Below are 21,843 nucleotides of genomic sequence, written 5' to 3'. Positions count from 1 at the left end.
TTTCCTAGGTACTCATGTGTGATGTGTGCTTGTTACTAAAAATCATGTTTTTCGTACAGATTGGGGGGGGGGGTGCCAAAAAATGATGGGCCCCGGGTGTCACATATGATAGGTATGCCACTGTCTAGAAGAGCTCCAATAAATTACAGAGTCTGAGAGGGCTGCAGTTGAGATTTGGGAAAATTGATTTTGAATCCCAGATTTTGAGGGAACCAGTCTGTTGAGTTGCTACAGTAACCCCCTGAGCCAATCATCCAGATATGGAAAAACCTGGAGTCCATGACTTCGTAAAGCTGTTGCTACTACTACCAGGCACTTGGTGAAAACTCTGGGAGATGATGCAAGGCCGAAAGGTAGTACCTTGTATTAGTGATGATTTCCCACCTGAAATCTGAGGAACTTGCAAGAGGCTGGATGAATGTGAATGTGAGTGTAAGCCTCCTTGAGATCCAGAGAGCATAACTGATCGTTGTGATCCAGAAGGGGATACAAAGACGCTAGAGACAGCATCCAAAATTTTTCTTTGACAATAAATTTGTTGAGAGCTCTGAGATCCAATATCGGTCCGACACCTCTCTTCTTCGGGACAAGGAAATACTGGGAATAAAACCTTTGTGTTGCTGTTCCAAAGGAACATTGATAAGGAGCATTGATAACGAGCAGAGCTTCGACTTCCTGAAGAAGAAGGGAGGCCTGCAGAGAGTTGGAAGGAAACTCTCTAATGTTCGAGTGGGTGCTCACCTAGGAAGGTAGCGATCATCAAACGGTTTGGTTTGATATAACAGCTAAAGTGGAGAGCGGCCACATAATACTTAAAGTCCTAGATTTCAAATGTATGGACTTTAATAAAATGGGAGAGTACCTGAAGAAAGAGATGTTAGGATGGGAGGACATAAGAGAAGTGGAAAAACAGTGGTCTAAGTTGAAAGGAGCAATAAAAATGGCTACAGACCTTTATGTGAATAAAATAAATGAAAACAAGAGACAAAGGAAACCGATATGGTTCTCCAAACTATTATTGGAGAAAATAAAGGCAAAAGAGTTGGTGTTTCTGAAATATAAAAAAAATCCAAGAAGAGGAGTATAGAAAGGGTCTACCACGTAAAACTGAAAGAAGACAAGAGAGAGATATGTCTGGTGAAAGCACAGGCGGAAGAGCAAATGGCTAAAAATGTAAAAAAATGTAAAAAATTTTTATCTGATATATTAGTGAAAGGAGGAAGATGAAAAATGGAATTGCTAAATTAAAAGACGCTGGGAACCAATATGTGGAGAGTGATGAGGAAACAGCAAACGTGATAAACAAATACTTCTGTTCTGTGTTCACGAAAGAAAATCCTGGAGAAGGACCGAGATTGGCAAAAAAATGGAGTAGATTCTGCACCGTTAACGGAGGAAAGTGTTTATGAACAACTTGAAAAATTGAAGGTGGACAAAGCGATGGGACCGGACGGGAACCATCTCAGGATACTGAGGGAGCTCAGAGAGGTTCTGGCGGATACTATTAAAGACTTGTTGTTCAACAAATCTCTGGAGACAGAAGTGGTTCTTGGGGATTGGAGAAGGGTGGATGTGATCCCTATTCACAGAAGTGGTCACAGAGATGAAGCGGGAAACTAGGCCAGTAAGCCTCACTTCGGTTGTTGGAAAAATAATGGAAGTGTTGCTGAAAGAAAGAATAGTGAACTTCCTAGAATCTAATGGGTTACAGGATCTGAGGCAACATGGCTTTACTAAAGGTAAATCGTGCCAAATGAACCTGATTGAATTTTTTGATTGGGTGACCAGAGAACTGGATCAAGGACATATGCTAGATGTAATTTACTTAGATTTCAGCAATGCCTTTGACACGGTTCCTCATAGGAGGCTCTTGAACAAACTTGAAGGGCTGAAGTTAGGACCCAAAGTGAAGAACTGGATTGGGAACTGGTTGACAGACAGACGCCAGAGGGTGGTAGTTAATGGAAGTCATTCGGAGGAAGGAAAGGTGATTAATGGAGTCCCTCAGGATTCGGTGCTGGGGCCGATCCTGTTCAATATGTTTGTGAGTGACATTGCTGAAGGGTTAGAAGGAAAGGTTTGACTTTTTGTAGATAATACCAAGATTTGTAATAGAGTAGACACCGAGGAGGGAGTGGAAAACATGAAAAATGATCTACAAAGTTAGAGGAATGGTCTAATATCTGGCAACTAAAATTCAATGCAAAGAAATGCAGAGTAATGCATTTGGGGATTAATAATCGGAAGGAACTGTATATACTGGGAGGTGAGAGGCTGATATGCATAGAGGGGGAGAGGGCCCTTGGGGTGATAATAATAATAATAATAACTTTATTCTTGTATACCGCCATACCCAGTGAGTTCTAGGCGGTTCACATTAGTTAAACATGGATTACATATCACAGTTTAAGCAGGAGCCTCTCCTGCAAGACCAGCTGAACCTATGGACCAGTGATAGTGTTTGAAGGAGGAGTCTCTAGCAAAGAACATCCAGAAAGGAGATAAATCTTTCTTCAGGTATATCAGTGACAGAAATAAGAACTCGGGCGGGATAGTACGTCTCAGAAAACCAGACGGAGACTTTGTAGAAACGGACTCGGAAAAAGCCCAACTGTTAAATAAATACTTCTGCTCAATCTTCACCCGCGAGGCGCCGGGAATCGGCCCTCAGCCACAGACAAGGGTTAAATCAGTTGACCCGTTTAGTAATTTCAAGTTTACACCCAGCAGCGTCTATTGCGAGCTGTCAAAAATCAAGGTCAACAAGGCAATGGGGCCTGACAACCTACACCCTAGGGTGCTCAGGGAGTTGGGTGATGTCCAACGGAACCGCTATCCGCGCTCTTCAATCTCTCCCTTAGTACAGGTAACGTCCCGATGGACTGGAAGACAGCTAACGTCATCCCACTCCACAAGAAAGGCTGCAAGATGGAGATGGCAAATTACAGACCAGTGAGTCTCACATCGATAGTGAGCAAACTAATGGAAACCCTAATCAAACACCAATTGGATAGAATCATGGACGAGGAGAAACTACGGGATCCCCGCCAACATGGATTTACTAAGGGGAGATCCTGCCAATCCAACCTGATCAGCTTCTTTGACTGGGTGACGAGGAAGCTGGATGCTGGTGAGTCCCTGGACATCGTCTACCTGGATTTCAGCAAAGCATTTGATAGCGTACCACACCTCAGGTTGCTAAGCAAGATGAGTTCTTTAGGTTTAGGCGACACATTGACAAATTGGGTTGGGAACTGGCTTGGAGGTAGGCTTCAGAGGGTAGTGGTGAATGGCACCCCCTCCGAAATGTCAGAGGTGATAAGTGGAGTGCCACAGGGCTCCGTCCTGGGCCCGATCTTGTTCAACATCTACATAAGAGACTTGACAGAAGGGCTCCGAGGAAGAATAACATTATTCGCCGATGATGCCAAGCTAAGCAATGTAGTGAACAAGAGCACAACAGACAATAATTCAATGGCAGATGATATGATGCATGACCTACTTCTACTGGAGCACTGGTCTAGGTCCTGGCAACTCAGTTTCAATGCCAAAAAATGCAAAGTCATGCACCTGGGAAGCCGAAATCCATGCAAGATTTACACCCTAAATGGCGAGATCTTGACAAAAACTGAAGCAGAAAGAGACTTAGGGGTGATTGTCAGGGAAGACATGAAGTCTGCAAATCAAGTTGAGCAAGCTTCATCCAAAGCAAGGCAAATCATAGGTTGCATACGCAGGAGTTTCGTCAGCCGTAAACCTGAAGTCATTATGCCACTGTATAGATCCATGGTGAGACCGCACCTGGAGTACTGTGTGCAATTTTGGAAGCCGCATTACCGCAAGGATGTGCTGAGACTGGAATCGGTCCAGAGAATGGCCACCAGGATGGTCTCGGGACTCAAGGAGCTCCCATACGAGGAGCGGTTAGGGAAGTTGCAGCTCTACTCACTAGTGCAGTGGTTCCCAACCCTGTCCTGGAGGAACACCAGGCCAATTGGGTTTTCAGGCTAGCCCTAATGAATAATAAAGAGAGGCATAACCAGTAGAAGAAAGAAAGTGTTGATGCCACTGTTCCCTCTAAGCTGAGCAGGAGTCCTCCACCCACAGTCTCACCAATAGAGGGTGCTGTTTTACTGTCACATTTTTCAATTGTGAGGGACAGGCAAGTTCTGCAGGACTCCAGGGAACATACCTGTCCTTAGCGACTGAAAATATTCCACCCCCTAGTGGTAGCAATGCAGCTGGAGGACACCTGCTCAGCTTAGAGGGAACACTGCGGCGGAAAAGAGGGACAGGGGATATAATAATAATAATAATAACTTTATTCTTCTATACCGCCACAATCTTGCGACTTCTAGGCAATTTACTTTCAAGAGAGCTGGACATTCAGCGAGTTACAATGTGCAGATAGTCAGAGGAAATACAGAGTGCAGAAACATTAAGGAAGCAAAATTATAGATATACAATTTGCTGAGCGAGAGTATAAAGTATACAGATTGGAAGAAATTTCCAAGTGGGCCTGTTAGTAGGGATATATGATTCAGATTTTCAAATACTTGAAAGGTATCAATGTAGAATTAAATCTTTTCCAGAGAAAGGAAAATGGTAAAATCAGAGGACATAATTTGAGGTTGAGGGGTGATAGACTCAAGAGCAATGTAAGGAAATTCTTCTTTACGGAGAGGGTGGTGGATGCCTGGAATGTGCACCCGAGAGAGGTGGTGGAGAGGAAAACAGTGACAGAGTTCAAAAAAGCGTGGGATGAACACAGATGATCTAGAATCAGAAAATAATAGCTAAGGCAGTACTGGGTAGACTTGCATGGTCTGTGTCTGTATATGGCCGTTTGGTTGAGGATGGGCTGGAGAGGTCTTCGATGGCTGGGATGGTGTAGATGGGCTGAAGTGAGCTTTGACGGAGCTGGAGGTTCAGTAGTTGTTCAGTACCAGGCAGAGCTTTAGATTCTTGCCCAGAAATAGCTAAGAAGAAAAAAAAATTAAATTGATTCAGGTTGGGCAGACTGGATTGACCATTCGGGTCTTTATCTGTCGTCATCTACTATATTACTAACTGTGGGCATCTTGGCTGCCTCTTTTGCCCTTCCGGGCCCGTCTCCGTCATCAAGCTGTCCGAGTTTTCTTGGACATTGCCATGGCGGTGATGTCTGTCATCTGGCAGGAGGGCACAAGGGGTGCTCCCCCCCCCCGAGTATGGAGTCCCAGTTACTCTTTTGCTAGATAAAAAGTCTCTGGGTTGCACAATAGGCCAGCACTGAGGGCCTGGACGCTCTGAAGCAGTCCTGACTACTGGAGGGCCTTCTTTACGCCTCCCCTCCATTGTCCATGTTAGGGTATCTGATCGTCGCATGCAGAGCGGCCTAGGAACCGTGATCTTGCTGTTTCCCAATTGGCCGACACTTGCATGGTATGCCGTTCTGGTACAGCTCTGATGGAGCCAGGAGGGAGGAGGGGGCTGAGTTTGCCCTGTTACCCTCGGTTCCTCTCTCTCAGAGACTGATCACTTTGCAGGACCCGGGTCTATTTGGTCTTGCGTCTGTCTTTTGAGAGCGCGGCCTTGTCGGCCAGGGGCTGTTCTATTGTGGTGATAGCTGCGCTGCTTCACAGCATGTGGAAATCCATGGTGGTGAGCTACACAGAAGTTTGGTGGTGCTACCAGGTTTGGTGCACTAGCCGTCAGGAGGATTATAATTCTTCCTCGGTTCTTTGGGTGCTGGAGTCTTGGCGGGATGGCCTGCACAAGGGCCTTGCACTGACTTCCCTAAAGGGTCAGATTGCAGGTGTCCCCTGCCTGGTCACTATTGCCTTGAGCAGATCTTCAGCGGTTCTCCAGACATGACCGATTTCCTAAGGGCTGTGGCTCGTCTGAGGCCTTCCTTGCACCTCCCTTGTCTAACGTGCAATCTGCATCTGGTCTTCTTTCCCTGGCTCGCTCGTCTTGTGGGCCTCTGGAGCTGATGTCTGTGATGGATCTCTCTCTCTTTTTCAAGACGGTATTCCTTTTTGACTGTCCTGTCAGCTTGGACAGTTTGGAGCTTTCAGCTCTTTCTTTTTTTGTAATATCATGTTTATTAGGCATAGTAAACCATGTACAACAGATCAATGGTACAAAGCAGAAAGTGAATAACACAAGGAAAAAAGGCTTTGCAGGTGTACACAAAGAAAAAATGCAGAACAAAAACAGTGCCACATGGCTTAATCCAGCCCATTTTTTCGGACTATAAAGTACATACAAGACATTGAATCCCCAAACGATTCATCTAATGGATCATCATACCAACATCCATACTCACTTTCATACTCCAAGCACACTCAAATCAGTCAGAGTAAGGTGCTGTCATAAACCATCACACCGCCGTCAGGACCAGTGCGGCTGTCAGTCAAGAAATACAGTAGATCAGTAAAATTAGAGAGATGTAACATAAGCGGGTAAGCAAACAACAACCATCAACAACCAGCACTTGAGTGTACTGAAAAACGAGACTTAGGGCAGTTCAGTTCAGCTCAGGTCAGGTCAGGGGAAAGGCATCGACATGAGTCGTTGCCATAGAGTGCAATAAGCAGCCCATGAGGCCTGCGTTCTGGGAGTGTATGTGTCCAATTCAAATCTGGCCTGCGTCTTCATTCTAGCCAGCCATAGAGGGAAGGAAGGGGCTTCCGCCTTGGACCATCGCTGCAAAACCAGCGATTTGCCCAGAAGAATAGCGTGCAGAATAAACTTCTGAGCCGAGATGTCCAAGCCCTGTTGCGATAAATCTTGTACATCCCCTAGTAAGAGGGCTGCAGAGTTCCAGGTAAATGAACATTGAAGTACTTGTTCAAGGCATCGGTGGATTGGGTCCCAGAACGTAAGAGACGGGCAGTCAAAGAAGGTATGAAGAAATGTACCCGGAGCGGATGCACATCGGACACAATTAGCGTCAGTCCACAAATGCATGCGTGCTCCACGAATTCTAGTTATGTATATTCTGTGTAGTACCTTGAATTGAGTTTCTTGTAGAGAGACTGCCTTCACCAACAAAGAAATGTTCTTAAAAAACACATGCAAATCTTGTACAGTGACAGTTCTTCCTAGTTCATGCGACCATTCCCTGGCCAAAGTCACCAGAGACATCTCGGGTTGATGATCTCGGCAGGCAGAATACCAACGAGAAATAGAGTTCATGGAGGATGGGGTCTCTAGAAAAATGTCATCAAGGGATCCACTCTCCCATTGGCCAGCGTAACGGGCAATCTGGGGGGTGATATAATGTTGAAGTTGCAAGTAAGTATGAATGTGTCGCGAGGGCAAGCCCCAGGCTGATTGCACCTGAAGCAAAGAGGGAAAGCTCCCCCCCCTAGGTCTATGAGCGCCCCCACTGTTGTGTCTCGCACTCCCCGAAGTGATAGACCCCCCATACGCGTCATACCAGGAGAGAAGTCAGGATTGCGTAACAAGGAAAGAAAAGGTGAGAAATCGGGTGTTCGGTTCTGTTTTTTCCGCCACCATACCCAGGCCTTTCGAAACGAGGTTAAAAATGACATTAAGGGTAAGGAAAAGGGAGAAGAATGAGTTTCCGAGCGTCCACCCGAGCGTCCATGAAGAAAAGAAGAAAAGGAGATAGGTGAGCAGCATGTGTCCAGGAGGTCCGCAGCAGATGGGGACGAAAAGGTGTCCGGGGCTAGTAGCGGGTGCATCCATCGAAGTAAGGCTGCCACATTATACATGCGGATGTCGGGCAAGCTCAGGCCGCCATGTTGTTTTGCACATGACAGCTTGGAGAGACTAATGCGGGGGGCCCTGTCTCGCCAGATAAATGATCGAATAGTGGCATTATACGCACGTTCGTCTGAGGAAGATATCCAAACCGGGATGACTTGTAAGGGATATAGAATTTTAGGAAAAAGTATCATTTTGACCAGAGCGACTCTGCCCATTAGGGATAGAGGCATAGTCTTCCATCGGTGGCACAGGGTTTTGATTTTACCAATTGCAGTGGTAATATTTGCAGTATATAGTCTCTTGGGGTCACAAAACAACATGATTCCCAGATATTTAAGTTTCCCGGGAGCCACTCCTACTCCTAAGGTCTCTGCCCAGCGTGGTGTACCCGTCGCCCCAAGAAGGAGTGCCTCTGTCTTGTCAAAATTTATCTTAAGGCCCGAGAATCGCCCATACAATTGAATAAGAGACATGAGGCGTGGCATGTTGGAATCCGCATGATTAATGTAAAGAAGCATGTCGTCTGCAAACAAACTGATGCGGAATTCCCGCGTCCCCACGCGGAGGCCCTCAAGGTGCGGGTCTTGCCGTATGCGCTGTGCTAGGGGTTCCAAGGATAGCAGGAAAAGAAGGGGGGATAGGGGGCAACCCTGACGTGTACCGCGGCTTAGCGGAAAGGGTGCCGATAACTCCCCGTTCACCAAAAGCTGCGAGGATGGGCGAGTGTATAGAGCTGTGATCCACCCCACAAAGTCACCAGTGATACCAAATCTCCTCAGGACCCAAAAAAGATGTTCCCATGAGACCATGTCGAAGGCCTTCTCAACGTCCAAGCTGGCAATAAGGGCCCGTGCCTCAGAGGAGTGAGAGGTCTGCAGGACCGTCATGACCTTCATGAGGTTGAGAGAGGCATGTCGGCCAGGAACAAAGCCGACCTGGTCCTCATGTATCAGATGCGGTAGAAAGACATTCAACCGTTTCGCTAGAATGCTTCCCAGGATTTTAACATCTTGGTTGAGGAGTGATATTGGTCGATATGATCCCAATTGGTCCTGCGGGCGGCCCGGTTTGGGTAGGATAATAACATGTGCTCGATTGTGTGTATCCCCAGGTGGGAGAACGGATAAGAGTCCGGTATAGTAAGATTGCAAAACTGGGAGAACTTTAGGATCAGCTCTTTCTTATCGGGATCCTTATTGTGTTTTTCTGGTTCCGGAGTGCTCTTGCATGCGGTTCCTTCCTTCCTCCAAAAGGAGTTGCTGTTTTCTATGTGTTTTGGGTAGTTCACCTTTTGACTTTTGTCCCTTCCGGTTCCAACCAGGGACCAAGTTCTGCAAGCTCTTGTGGAGGTCCTTGGAGGTAACCACCAAGTTTCGGGTCTCAGACCACCGGTTTGTGTGGTTGGTCCTGCCAGAAAGGGCTAGCCTGCTTTTGGGGCTACCATTTCAAGGGGGACTTGAGCGACTGTTCCTTCAGCTTATATAGCATCAGGCGAGGAGCCTCCCCTAGGGTTGTGAACCCTTTCTACCAGGGGGGATTCTTCCTCCTTGACCGAGAAGTTGGTGGTGCCCCAGGGTGAGATTTACAGGACTACTACGTAATCCTCTCTGTAATCCTCCAGGTTTTGCAGGGTTGATATGGCGACCAAGAGGGATGCCGCTTTTGGTGCTTCGGTGTTAGCAGCGAGCTCATCAATCCGTCCCTGAATTTTCGGGACTGTTCTGTTATATCCCATTGGTCCCGGAATAAAGTGAGATTGTAGAAGAACGAAAGATTAGGTTATTATCTCTGCTAATCTTTCTTGTAAATCCACACTTTATTCCGGGAGCCTGCTCTATATATGTCTGATTCGCTGTTCACCTGCCTGGAAATACTAGTAAGCTGGATTTATGTTTTGGTCCTGCTTTTATAAGAGTACCATCTGCTAGATGTAGCACTATATTTGGGAGTTACCTGAGTTAGCGTCCCCTTCTATCAGTGCAGTCTGTCACCCTAAAGCACTGTTTTGTAGTTCAGGTTCTAATGTGTGATAACCTGTTTTACAGTTTTCATTGTTGCTGTTTTGCATATGTTTATATGAGCAGAATTAATTATTTGGCGGGGAGTTCCCCATTTCCCTCTCTCTCTTGTTTCTTGTTTCTTGTTTCTGTAGATGTTCCTGGCTGCTTAGAGACTGACTGGATTCTTCAGGTATATTAGTGACAGAAAAAGGAATACAGGCGGGATAGTACGCCTTAGAAGACCGGACGGAAGTTACGTGGAAGCAGATTCCGATAAAGCCGAACTACTGCTAGCAAACAATGTCAAGAGAGGAATTGAGCAGGCTTTAAACTGAGAAGAAGGGGAAAGCCGATAGTCGACCTGACGTCGACGGTTCGGACAAGAGTATCCAAAGAAGATACTGAGTGGGAAAAATGCTGGGAACGAGCAAGAGACGAACAACAGAAACTGTTGACCAACAAAAAGGGCAAACAGATAAAATTAGAGGAACAGGAGAGATCAGGAAATCAGGTTGCAGACGAAAAAGATACACCAAAAAATGAGGAAGAAAGGAACAGAAATGAGGGACTGGCAGCCCAAATAGGGGAAGGTAAGAGGAGCAAAACACATGTAAAACCAGCAGAGAAAAGAAAAGACCAGGACTTAAATTGCTTGTACGCAAATGCAAGGAGCCTAAAGTCCAAAATGGGAGAATTAGAAGCCATAGCCAAAAAAGAAAACATAGACATCATTGGAATCACGGAAACATGGTGGAACGAGGATAACCAATGGGACGTAGTACTGCCAGGGTACAAACTCTATAGAAGAGAGAGGACCCACAAGAAGGGTGGAGGAATAGCACTATACATAAAAGATACCATTCCCTCATCCGGAGTGGATATAGAACCAAAGGCGGAAGGATTGGAGTCATTATGGGTTAAATTACCAGGAAAAAGTGGCCTTGACATAAGATTGGGTCTATACTATTGTCCACCTGGACAAACGGAAGCAAAAGACAAAGATCTGGCAGCAGAATTGAGGTGGGAAGGCAACAACAGGACGTGACAGTAATGGGAGATTTTTAACTACCCCGGGATAAACTGGAATATTGGAAACTCAAACTGTGCGAAGGAAACAGAATTCTTAGAGGCTGTGAGGGACTGCTTTATGGATCAGCTTGTCAAGGAACCAACAAGAGGAAATGCCACTCTTGACCTAATCCTCAACGGAATAGGGGGACCTGCGAAGGAAGTGGAAGTAGTAGGACCCCTAGGAAACAGCGATCACAACATGATCCAGTACAAATTAGGAGTAGGTACAGCAAAAGGGAAGAGAACCACAGTGACAATGTTCAACTTCAAGAAAGGGAACTATGATGCTAAGAGAGCAATGGTAAGGAAAAAACTCAGAAACAGCTCAAAGAAAATAGAAACTGTAGAGCAAGCCTGGTCTCTATTCAAGGGCACAGTGCAAGAAGCACAACATATGTACATCCCCAGATTTAGAAAAGGGTGCAATAAAAACGAACAAAAGACCCCGCATGGATAAACAATGAGGTGAAGAAAGCGATAGGAGACAAGAAAAAAATCATTCTGGAAATGGAAAAAGGACCAATCTGGGGAAAACTGGAATGAACACAGGAAACGCCAAAGAGAATGTCATCAAGTGGTTAGGAGAGCGAAAAGAGAATATGAAGAGAGGCTGGCCAGGGAGAAAAAAAACTTCAAATCATTCTTCAGATATGTTAAGGGGAAGAAACCGGCGAGGGAGGAAGTAGGACCGTTGGATGATGGAGACAAAAAGGGAGTGATAAAGGAGCAAAAAGAGGTAGCCGACAGGTTAAACAAATTCTTCTCGTCAGTCTTCACAAGCAAGGACACATCCAGTGTACCAGAACCCGACGTGATCTTCCATGGTGATCACGAAGAAAAACTGTCAACAATAGAGGTGAGCCATGAGGATGTCCTCCAACAGATAGACTGAAAAGCGACAAATCACCAGGCCCGGACCGAATCCACCCTAGGGTACTAAAATAATTAAGAAATGAGATAGCGGGAATACTCCAACGAGTTTGCAACCTATCCTTGAAAACTGGAGAGATTCCAGAGGACTGGAAGATAGCATATGTTACACCTATCTTTAAAAAGGGGTCAAGAGGAGACCCGGGAAACTATAGGCCGGTAAGTTTGACATCAGTTCCGGGCAAGATGGTAGAAGCACTGATAAAGGACAGCATCTGTGAGCACATCGAAAAAAATGGGCTGATGATAGCGAGCCAACATGGCTCCTGCAAGGGAAGATCGTGCCAAACAAACTTACTGCACTTCTTTGAGGGGGTGAACAGCCAGTTGGACAAAGGGGAACCCGTAGACATCATTTACCTTGACTTCCAGAAGGCCTTTGACAAGGTACCCCATGAGCGGCTACTTAGGAAGCTGTGGAACCACGGGGTGGAAGGGGACGTACACAGATGGGTCAAACACTGGTTGGCAGGCAGAAGACAGAGGGTTGGAGTGAAGGGTCACTACTCGGGCTGGAGGAAGGTCACGAGCAGAGTTCCGCAGGGGTCTGTACTTGGACCGCTGCTATTCAATGTATTTATTAATGACCTGGAAACGGGGACAAAATGTGAAGTTATAAAATTTGCGGATGACACTAAACTCTTTAGAAGGGTTAGAACTACGGAAGAATGTGAGGACCTACAAAGGGACCTAAACAAATTGGAGGAGTGGGCGAATAAATGGCAGATGAACTTCAATGTAGGGAAATGCAAGGTCATGCATATAGGGAGAAAGAACCCGATGTTCAGCTACCAAATGGGGGGATTAGTATTAGAGGGAAGTAACCTTGAAAGGGATTTGGGTGTACTGGTGGATACAACAATGAAGTCAACGGCACAATGTGCAGCAGCCGCGAAGAAGGCAAACAGAATGTTGGGTATTATTAAGAAGGGTATTACGACCAGAACAAAAGAAGTCATCCTGCTGTTGTATCGGGCATTGGTGCGCCCGCACCTGGAGTACTGTGTTCAGTATTGGTCACTGTACCTTAAGAAGGATATGGCAATACTTGAGAGGGTCCAGAGGAGAGCGACACAAATGATTAAGGGCATGGAAAACCTTTCATACACTGAAAGATTGGAGAGGCTGGGGCTCTTCTCCCTGGAAAAGAGGAGATTCAGAGGAGACATGATAGAGACCTACAAGATCATGAAGGGCATAGAGAAAGTAGAGAGGGATAGATTCTTCAAACTTTCAAAACATAGAAGAACAAGAGGGCATTTGGAAAAATTGGAAGGGGATAGATTCAAAACAAATGCTAGGAAGTTTTTCTTTACCCAGCGTGTGGTGGACACCTGGAATGCACTTCCAGAGGACGTAATAGGACAGAGTACGGTACTGGAGTTCAAGAAAGGATTGGACAGTTTCCTGCTGAAGAAAGGGATAGAGGGGTATAGATAGGGGGCTACTGCGCAGGTCCTGGACCTGTTGGGCCGCCGCATGAGCGGACTGCTGGGCACGATGGACCTCGGGTCTGACCCAGTGGAGGCATTGCTTATGTTCTTATGTTCTTATGTACTGAATGAATACTTCTGCTCAGTCTTCACCTGTGAGGCACTGGGACACGGTCCGCAGTTGAAGGCAACACAAAGCACAGAAGACCCGTTTCAGAATTTTGAGTTCACACCAGGTGAAGTTTACAGTGAACTGGCAAGACTCAAGGTGAACAAAGCCATGGGACCAGACAATTTGCACCCAAGAGTGCTCAGAGAATTGAGCGATGTCCTGGCGAAACCGTTGGCTGAGCTATTAAATCTCTCCCTAAGTAAGGGGAAAGTTCCCCTGGACTGGAAATTAGCTAATGTCGTTCCTCTGCATAAAAAGGGTTGCAGGGCAGAGGCTGCGAATTATAGACCGGTGAGTCTCACATCAATAGTGTGCAAACTCATGGAAACACTAATTAAAAGCAAATTGGACACGATCTTGAATGAAGGGAATCTTCGGGATCCCAGTCAGCATGGATTCACCAAGGGTAGGTCCTGCCAATCCAATCTCATCAGCTTCTTTGACTGGGTAACAAGAAAGTTGGACTTGGGAGAGTCTTTGGACGTCGTGTACCTGGACTTCAGTAAAGCTTTTGACAGTGTCCCACACCGCAGGCTGCTAAGCAAGATGGAATTGATGGGGTTAGGAGAGACACTAACTGCATGGGTCAATGATTGGCTGAGTGGCAGACTTCAGACGGTGGTGGTTAATGGTACCCTCTCTAAAACATCGGAGGTGACCAGTGGAGTGCCGCAGGGCTCGGTCCTGGGTCCACTCCTTTTCAACGTATTCATAGGGGATCTGACTCAAGGGCTTCAAGGTAAAATAACACTATTTGCCGATGACGCCAAACTATGTAATATAGTAAGTGAATGTAGTTTACAGAATTATATGGCGCAGGACCTGCTTACATTGGAAAGTTGGTCTTCAACCTGGCAGCTAGGATTCAATGCTAAGAAATGTAAGGTCATGCACCTCGGAAGTGGAAATCCATGCAGGACGTACTTCTTGAACAGAGAAACTTTAACTAGGACTTCAGCAGAACGAGATTTAAGAGTAATCATCAGTGCAGACATGAAAACTGCCAATCAAGTGGAGAAGGCTTCATCTAAGGCAAGGCAGATATTGGGTTGTATCAATAGAAATTTCGTCAGCCGAAAGCCTGAAGTCATAATGCCGTTGTACAGGGCCATGGTGAGACCTCATCTGGAGTACTGTGTGCAATTCTGGAGGCCACATTACAGTAAAGATGTGCGCAGAATTGAATCGGTTCAGCGGACGGCCACCAGGATGATCTCGGGGCTCAAGGGTCTCTCGTACGAAGAGAGACTGAACAAATTGCAGCTCTACACTCTCGAGGAACGTAGGGAGAGGGGAGACATGATCGAAACATTTAAGTACCTCACGGGACGTGTCGAAGTGGAAGATGATATTTTCTTTCTCAAGGGACCCTCGGCCACAAGAGGGCACCCGCTCAAACTCAGGGGCGGAAAATTTCATGGCGACACCAGAAAGTATTTCTTCACAGAGAGAGTGGTTGATCATTGGAACAAGCTTCCAGTGCAGGTGATCGAGGCAGACAGCGTGCCAGAATTTAAGAATAAATGGGATACCCATATGGGATCCCTACGAGGGTCAAGATAAGGAAATTGGGTCATTAGGGCATAGACAGGGGGTGGGTAAGCAGAGTGGGCAGACTTGATGGGCTGTAGCCCTTTTCTTCCGTCATCTTCTATGTTTCTATGTTTCTATTACTGAGCATGCTCCAGGATGTGCTAGCAGAGGGGAGGGGTTATGACTTCAATTATTTGAAGCTCTCTACAGTGCCTGGTGGCTGGAGATGCATAATCCACTGGTCCCGGAATAAAGTGTGGATTTACAATAAAGAAGATTAGCAGAGGTAAGAAATTAATCTTTTGTTAATCGCCACTCGCAGCCCCAAAAGGTCCCCCTCTTGTCCGAGGCCAGGCTCCACCTTCAGGTGCACTTCCAGCTTCTGCCAATGGGAACACCCCTCTGCCAGGCCTCAATCAGGATCCAATTGCTCCTCCGTTCCCCAGCGCCCACTAGACTGGGGTCCACTCACCTGCCCGACGCCAGTGTTTTTTCCCTTTGGGCCTTTTCTGCTCTACTCCGATGATCTTCGGCATGCTCTTGTGCCTCGACTAGGCCAGGATTCTTCTGCACTTGCATGGAAACCCACACATGCGCCTTCATTCCTCTGATATCCCCAGTGGCTGGCAATCAGCTGATTGCCGCTGCTAGGGAAACCAGATCGCACACTTCCCTCGCAGCCCTGATCACAGCCTTCAGTCCCAGAAAAGTTCATGGCAGAACCACGATTTTACATCCTGCTGCCCTGGAACCAGCACTGCCCATGATTTGCAGCAGGGATCACAAAGCTGCCTGCTGCCCCACATGAGTCCTCACATTGCAGCAGGACCGTGATCCAAGTCCCGGAATCCCATTGCCGGCTGCCAACTCCTGGAATTTGCACCAGAGCCATGGCAGGACCAGGCTCCAGCACCAATGTCCCCCAGGTGGGTAAAAATTAAAGTTTAAATTTTTTTAACTTGTTACACGGGCCTTACATTGAAGACCACTGGTATAACACTGATATCTTTTAATGACCATTCATCTTTCCAAGACAGATACAGTGAAGACAAGTAATAATTAGTCAGTTCTGAGTATTGGTCCTTTTAAAATATATCACAGCCTTCTAAAGCTTGTTTTGTCTCCAGAATTAATATAGCTAATCAAATTTTAAGATTCATTGTGTTTATAAGGCAGTATAGATAAGTCTTTTTAATAAGGAACATGTATACAACACCTTGATGGTTATCTGGTAAATGTATGAGATGTGGCTTTAATAAAGTAAAAATTAATTTAAATCAATATGCTGTATATAAAAGATTATTAACATGCTTTTGATAGTAAAGAGGGTTGTTTTTTTAAAAAGTATTACTTAGTTTTGCAGATTCTAGTGAGTTGCTGTTCTTCTTCTAGAAAAGCACAAGCCGACCACATGTGATCCAGAGAACTTCAAGAATGCAAACTTACATGGACCTGCAAGATTTTGGTAAGTTGTTGTTTTTTTAAAAAAAATTCTTTTTTCATTTTCAAACTTAAACAGTGTTACACATTACAAAATATTTTAAAGACAACATTTACAACTTTCAATAAATACCATAAAAATTATTTTCACCCCCTCCCCCGCTTATTTCAATATACAGTCAAACCTCGGTTTGCGAGTGCACTGGTTTGCAAATGTTTTGCAAGACGAGCAAAACATTACCGCAAATTGTGCCTCACAAACCGAGCATTGACTCGATTTGCGAGTGACCTTACCCCCCCCCCCCCCGCAATCCGTCATCCCCCCTACGTTCCGGCATCCCTCCCCCCACGGTCCGGCATACCCCGCTGAGCACCCAAACAGCATCCCTTACTCCGATTTGGCACCGGCACCAGAACCAACACACATGACATGCCGGTGCCGGTGCCCGAAGATCCTCCCTCTTGGCTGGGCTGGGCTGGCCCGGAGAGAGCGAGACCTGAAGGGCTTGAGCATGCGCAGATGCTCTGCGGGGAATGCTGGATTGCCGGGGGGGGAGCAACATGAGCGGGGGGATGCTGGATCACGGGGGGGGGGCATTCGCTGGCAGGGGTGTGTGCGATGCCAGTTTTCAGGGGGGTATGGAGCAGCGCCGGTGGCCTCGGGGGGGGGGGGGGGGGGGAACGAATCAAGCGAGTTTCCATTCATTCCTATGAGGAAACTTGTTTTGATATATGAGCAATTTGGTTTGAGCATACTTCTGTAACGAATTATGCTCGTAAATCAAGGTTCCACTGTAATCAAGTAATCAAACAATATTACATCCATCTTTTACAACAATCCCAATACACTTTCTTCCACCCTTCCCCCTACCCCCCTTCCCTGGATGTATAAGGAATGAGCAAAAGTATAGGGACGTATCATTTAATTATTAATAAAATTAGTCAACGAACCCCATGTCAATTTAAATAATTTATTGTTACCCCTTTGATGAGAAAACGTTCTCTTGAACCTATAACTCAAACATAACTTGTGTCATCAAAAAGTAAAATTTAGATGATCATAGTTTTTCCAATTTTATGTGATCATTTGGATGGCTATCCCAGTCATGATTCCCAACAATCTATTTTTATATTTATCAAATAGTGGCTTAGGGGATAATAATGTCCCACAAATTACCATATCATAAGATAGCGGAATCACAGTCTCCAGAATCATATTAATATGACCCCAAATGGAACGCCAGAAGGTAAGTATTAACGGACAATAAAAGAACAGATGATCTAGTGTCCCAATCTCAAGATGACAGTGCCAGCATCTATTTGATTTAGAACTATTAATTTCTATAAACGAACAGGGGTCCATAAACTTCTATGTAACAAAAAAAAAACATGTTTGTCTCATAGATGCTGACGTTGTACATCTCATCCTCCAAGACCAAATACATGGCCATTGAGTAGCAGAAATCTGTTGCTTAATCTCAATGCTCCAAATATCCCGAAGGCTCGTTTTTGGTTTCTTATTCAGATATTAATTTGTACCACTTGGCTGCCTGATGTCCTAGGAAATCTGTCTGGAAGCAAAGGACCGGCAAGCTATACTGAGTTTTTACGTTTCACCATTCAGGGAACCCCTTCTGGATGGCCTGCTTCAACTGCAACCATGTATGTTTGTTGCAGTCGTGAAAAGTCAAGCAGCTTTCCATCTGATAACACATCATTACATTACATTACATTAGTGATTTCTATTCCGCCATTACCATCCAGTGTACATATACCTGCCTGCAGCCAGTGCTTCCAGATGATCTTAGACTCACCAATTTGTATCTTAGAGTTCAACCACAAAGATTAGCACGTGGATTGTTGTACTGGAATATCTGTTAATTTATTAATAAATTGTAGAGTGCTCCATGTAGCAAACAATATACTGTTGTCCTTATACATTCTGGGTAGTTTGATACTCACCAGGTGACTCAATCTCAATGGAGACAGGAGTTGCCATTCCAACCATAACCAGTCTGGAAGATTTTCCATGAGCTCAGGAAGGATCCAATACATACCCTGACGCAGTATATAGGTCTGATGGTATGTATAAAAATTTGGAAAATTTACCCCACCCACCTCAATTGGTTTTTATAAAGATTGGTAAGAATTGGTATAAATTTGGTAAGAATTTGGTAAGAATACTATTTAATTTCTTGTAAAAGGACCCCTGAAAATAAACTGGTAGCATACCCTTTTGGTAGCAAACTGCAGGCAAAATCATCATTTTAACCATTTGGACTCTCCCCCACCAAGACAGATATAATGGGTTCCATTGCTCACACATTTCTGAGACCTTTAGTAATAAGGATTTTTCATTTACTTTCATTGTTTTTTCCAGTGTTTTTTGGATCCATATACCTAAATATTGTATACCCTCTTCTTTCCAAAGAAAAGGGAATGAGTCAAATAATCCTGTTGGACAATGTACATTTCGCAGAAGAACCTCCGATTTGCTCCAATTTATTTTACATAGAAACATAGAATATGACGGCAGAAAAGGGCCATCAGCCCAACACGTCTGCCCACTCAAAAGAACCCTCTCCTTAAAAGAACACTCCCCTAAGCAATTCCCTGAAGTGAACCCACATGTTTATCCCATCGTTTCTTGAAGTCGAGCACGTTGCTGACTTGGAACTACCTGACTTGGAAGGCCAGAGAATTTACCAAATCAGTCTATCAATTCCAGTAAATGTGCAATGGTGGATTCCGGATTCCTCAAAAGAAGCAAGATATCATCTGCATAAGCAGAGACCTTATATTCCCGACCTGTATAAGGAATACCCTGTATCTCCTTTGCCTGTTGAATAGCCAATAACAAGGGTTCCAGAACAATGTCAAAAAGCAAAGGGGATAATGGACACCCTTGTCTAACTTCCCTCTCCAGACGAAAACGTTCTGAAAAAGTATCATTAATATATAATCTGGCAGAAGGGGAACTATACAAGGTTTGAATCATTTGTATAAATCCAGAACCAATACCAAACCAATCCATTGCTTGATACATAAAGGTCCATTCCACACGGTCAAAGGCCTTCTCCGCATCCAAGGATACAGAGAAGGCCAAATCATCCATGGCTTTTGTTAAATTTAACATATGAAAAGCCAGTCTGGTGTTATTTGAAGAATGTCTGTGAGCAACGAAACCCGTTTGGTGCATACCTATAATATAAGGGAGAGCTTTGGCCAAGCATAAAGCCAATAATTTAGCCAGTAGTTTTCCATCTACATTAATCAACGAAATAAGCCTATAATTTGAAACCAACATAGGATCTTTATTTGGCTTTGGCAAAACAATAGTTAAAGATTCTGCCATAGGATCTGTAATACAACCTTTATTTAGTTGAGCCCGATATAAATTTAAATGATGAGGTAGTAGGGTAATTTGGAATGATTTGTAAAACTCCACAGTGAAGCCCTCACCACCTGGAGTGGATCCAACTCTTAAAGGACTTCAACGCTGCTTGGTTTTGGTAAGTTGATCTTAAACTAGTGCTGTGAGATTGTTACCACCTGGTCTCAATAATTAACATAAGAACATAAGCAGTGCCTCTGCTGGGTCAGACCAGAGGTCCATCATGCCCAGCAGTCTGCTCACAAGGCGGCCCATCAGGTCCAGGACCTGTATACTATTCCTCATCCTTCTATTCTCTTTTCCTTCAGGAAATCATCTAATCCCTTCTTGAACTTCAATACCGTACCTTGTCCTATCACGTCCTCTGGGAGCGCATTCCAGGTGTCCACCACCCGTTGGGTGAAGAAGAACTTCCTAGCATTGGTTCTGAATCTGTCCCCTTTTAATTTTGCCGAATGCCCTCTCGTTTTTCTAGATTTTGAAAGTTTGAAGAATCTGTCCCTCTCCACTTTCTCTATGCCCTTCATGATCTTGTAAGTCTCTATCATATCATAAGAACATAAGAAGTTGCCTCTGCCGGGTCAGACCAGGGGTCCATCGCGCCCAGCAGTCCGCTCCCATGGCGGCCCATCAGGTCCATGACCTGTAAGTGATCCTTTGTCTAAAACCCTTTAATCCCCATTTTTCTTCTATCTATACTCTTTCATGATCCTATCTCTACCTCTATCTATATCCCTCAATTCCTGTATCCTTCAGGAACTTGTCCAATCCCTCTTTGAATCCCTTTAATGTACTCTGTCCTAATACATCCTCCAGAAGCGCATTCCAGGTGTCCACCAGCCTCTGAGTGAAGATAAATTTCCTAGCATTGGTTCTAAACCTGTCCCCTTTAAATTTCTCTGAGTGCCCCCTTGTTCTTGTAGTTCCCAATAGGCTGAAGAATCTGTCCCTTTCTACCTTGTCTATGCCCTTCATGATCTTGTAAGTCTCTATCATGTCTCCTCTGAGTCTTCGCTTCTCCAGGGTGAAGAGCCCCAGCCTTTCTAGCCTTTCTGCTAAAAATGATAAAAATGATAAAAGGTATGAAAGGTTTTCCATACCTTTTATCATTTTTGTCGCTCTTCTCTGAACCCTCTCAAGTATCTCCATGTCCTTCTTTAGGTACGGCGACCAATATTGGACACAGTACTCCAGATGTGGTCGTACCATCGCGCAGTACAGCGGCATGATGACTTCCTTCGTTCTGGTTGTAATACCCTTCTTAATAATACCCAGCATTCTGTTTGCCTTCTTCGAGGCTGCTGCGCATTGTGCCATTGACTTCATTGTTGTGTCCACCAGTACACCCAAGTCTCTTTCAAGGTTACTTCCCTCTAGTACTAATCCCCCCATTTGGTAGCTGAACATCGGGTCCCTATATGCATGACCTTGCATTTCCCTACATTGAAGTTCATCTGTCATTTATTCACCCACTCCTCCAGTTTGTTCAGGTCCCTTTGAAAGTCCTCGCATTCTTCCGCAGTTCTAACCCTGCTACAGAGTTTAGTGTCATCCGCAAATTTTATAACTTCACACTTCGTCCCCGTTTCCAGGTCATTAATAAATACATTGAATAGCAGTGGTCCAAGTACCGATCCCTGCGGAACTCTGCTCGTGATCCTCCTCCAGTCCGAGTAGTGACCCTTCACTCCAACCCTCTGCCTGCCAACCAGTGTTTAACCCATCTGTGTACGTCCCCTTCCACCCCGTGATTCTACAGCTTCCTAAGTAGCCGCTCATGGAGTAGCTTGTCAAAGGCCTTTTGGAAGTCGAGGTAAATGATAAGTCTCCGCTTCTCCAGGGAAAAGAGCTCCAGTCTTTCAGCGTATGAAAGGTTTTCCATACCTTTTATCAAACGTGTCGCTCTCTTCTGAACCCTCTCGAGTATCGCCATATCTTTCTTTAGGTATGGCAACCAATACTGGATGCAGTACTCCAAATGCGGGCGCACCATCGCCCGATACAGCGGCAGGATAACTTATTTCATACTGGTTGTAATACCCTTCTTGATTATACCTAGCATTCTATTCGCTTTCTTAGAGGCCGCTGCGCACTGTGCCGACGGCTTCATTGTCTTGTCCACTATTACCCCCAAGTCCCTTTCTTGGGTAC

The 21,843-nt window shown here is 45.2% G+C and overlaps 1 protein-coding gene across 1 annotated transcript in view; it reads left to right on the top strand.

Moving 5' to 3' along the window:
- The window catches only part of ADAM23 (ADAM metallopeptidase domain 23), a 727,231-nt gene that overhangs the window by 285,284 nt on the left and 420,104 nt on the right, over positions 1 to 21,843 (top strand). The window contains 1 exon segment of the mRNA XM_033945744.1: positions 16,251 to 16,323. Coding sequence (XP_033801635.1) covers positions 16,251 to 16,323 — 73 coding nt within the window.

Source organism: Geotrypetes seraphini, chromosome 5 (genome assembly GCF_902459505.1).
Source record: "Geotrypetes seraphini chromosome 5, aGeoSer1.1, whole genome shotgun sequence".
Classification (NCBI taxonomy): Eukaryota; Metazoa; Chordata; class Amphibia; order Gymnophiona; family Dermophiidae; genus Geotrypetes; species Geotrypetes seraphini.
This window is presented reverse-complemented; position numbering and strand designations above follow the sequence as displayed.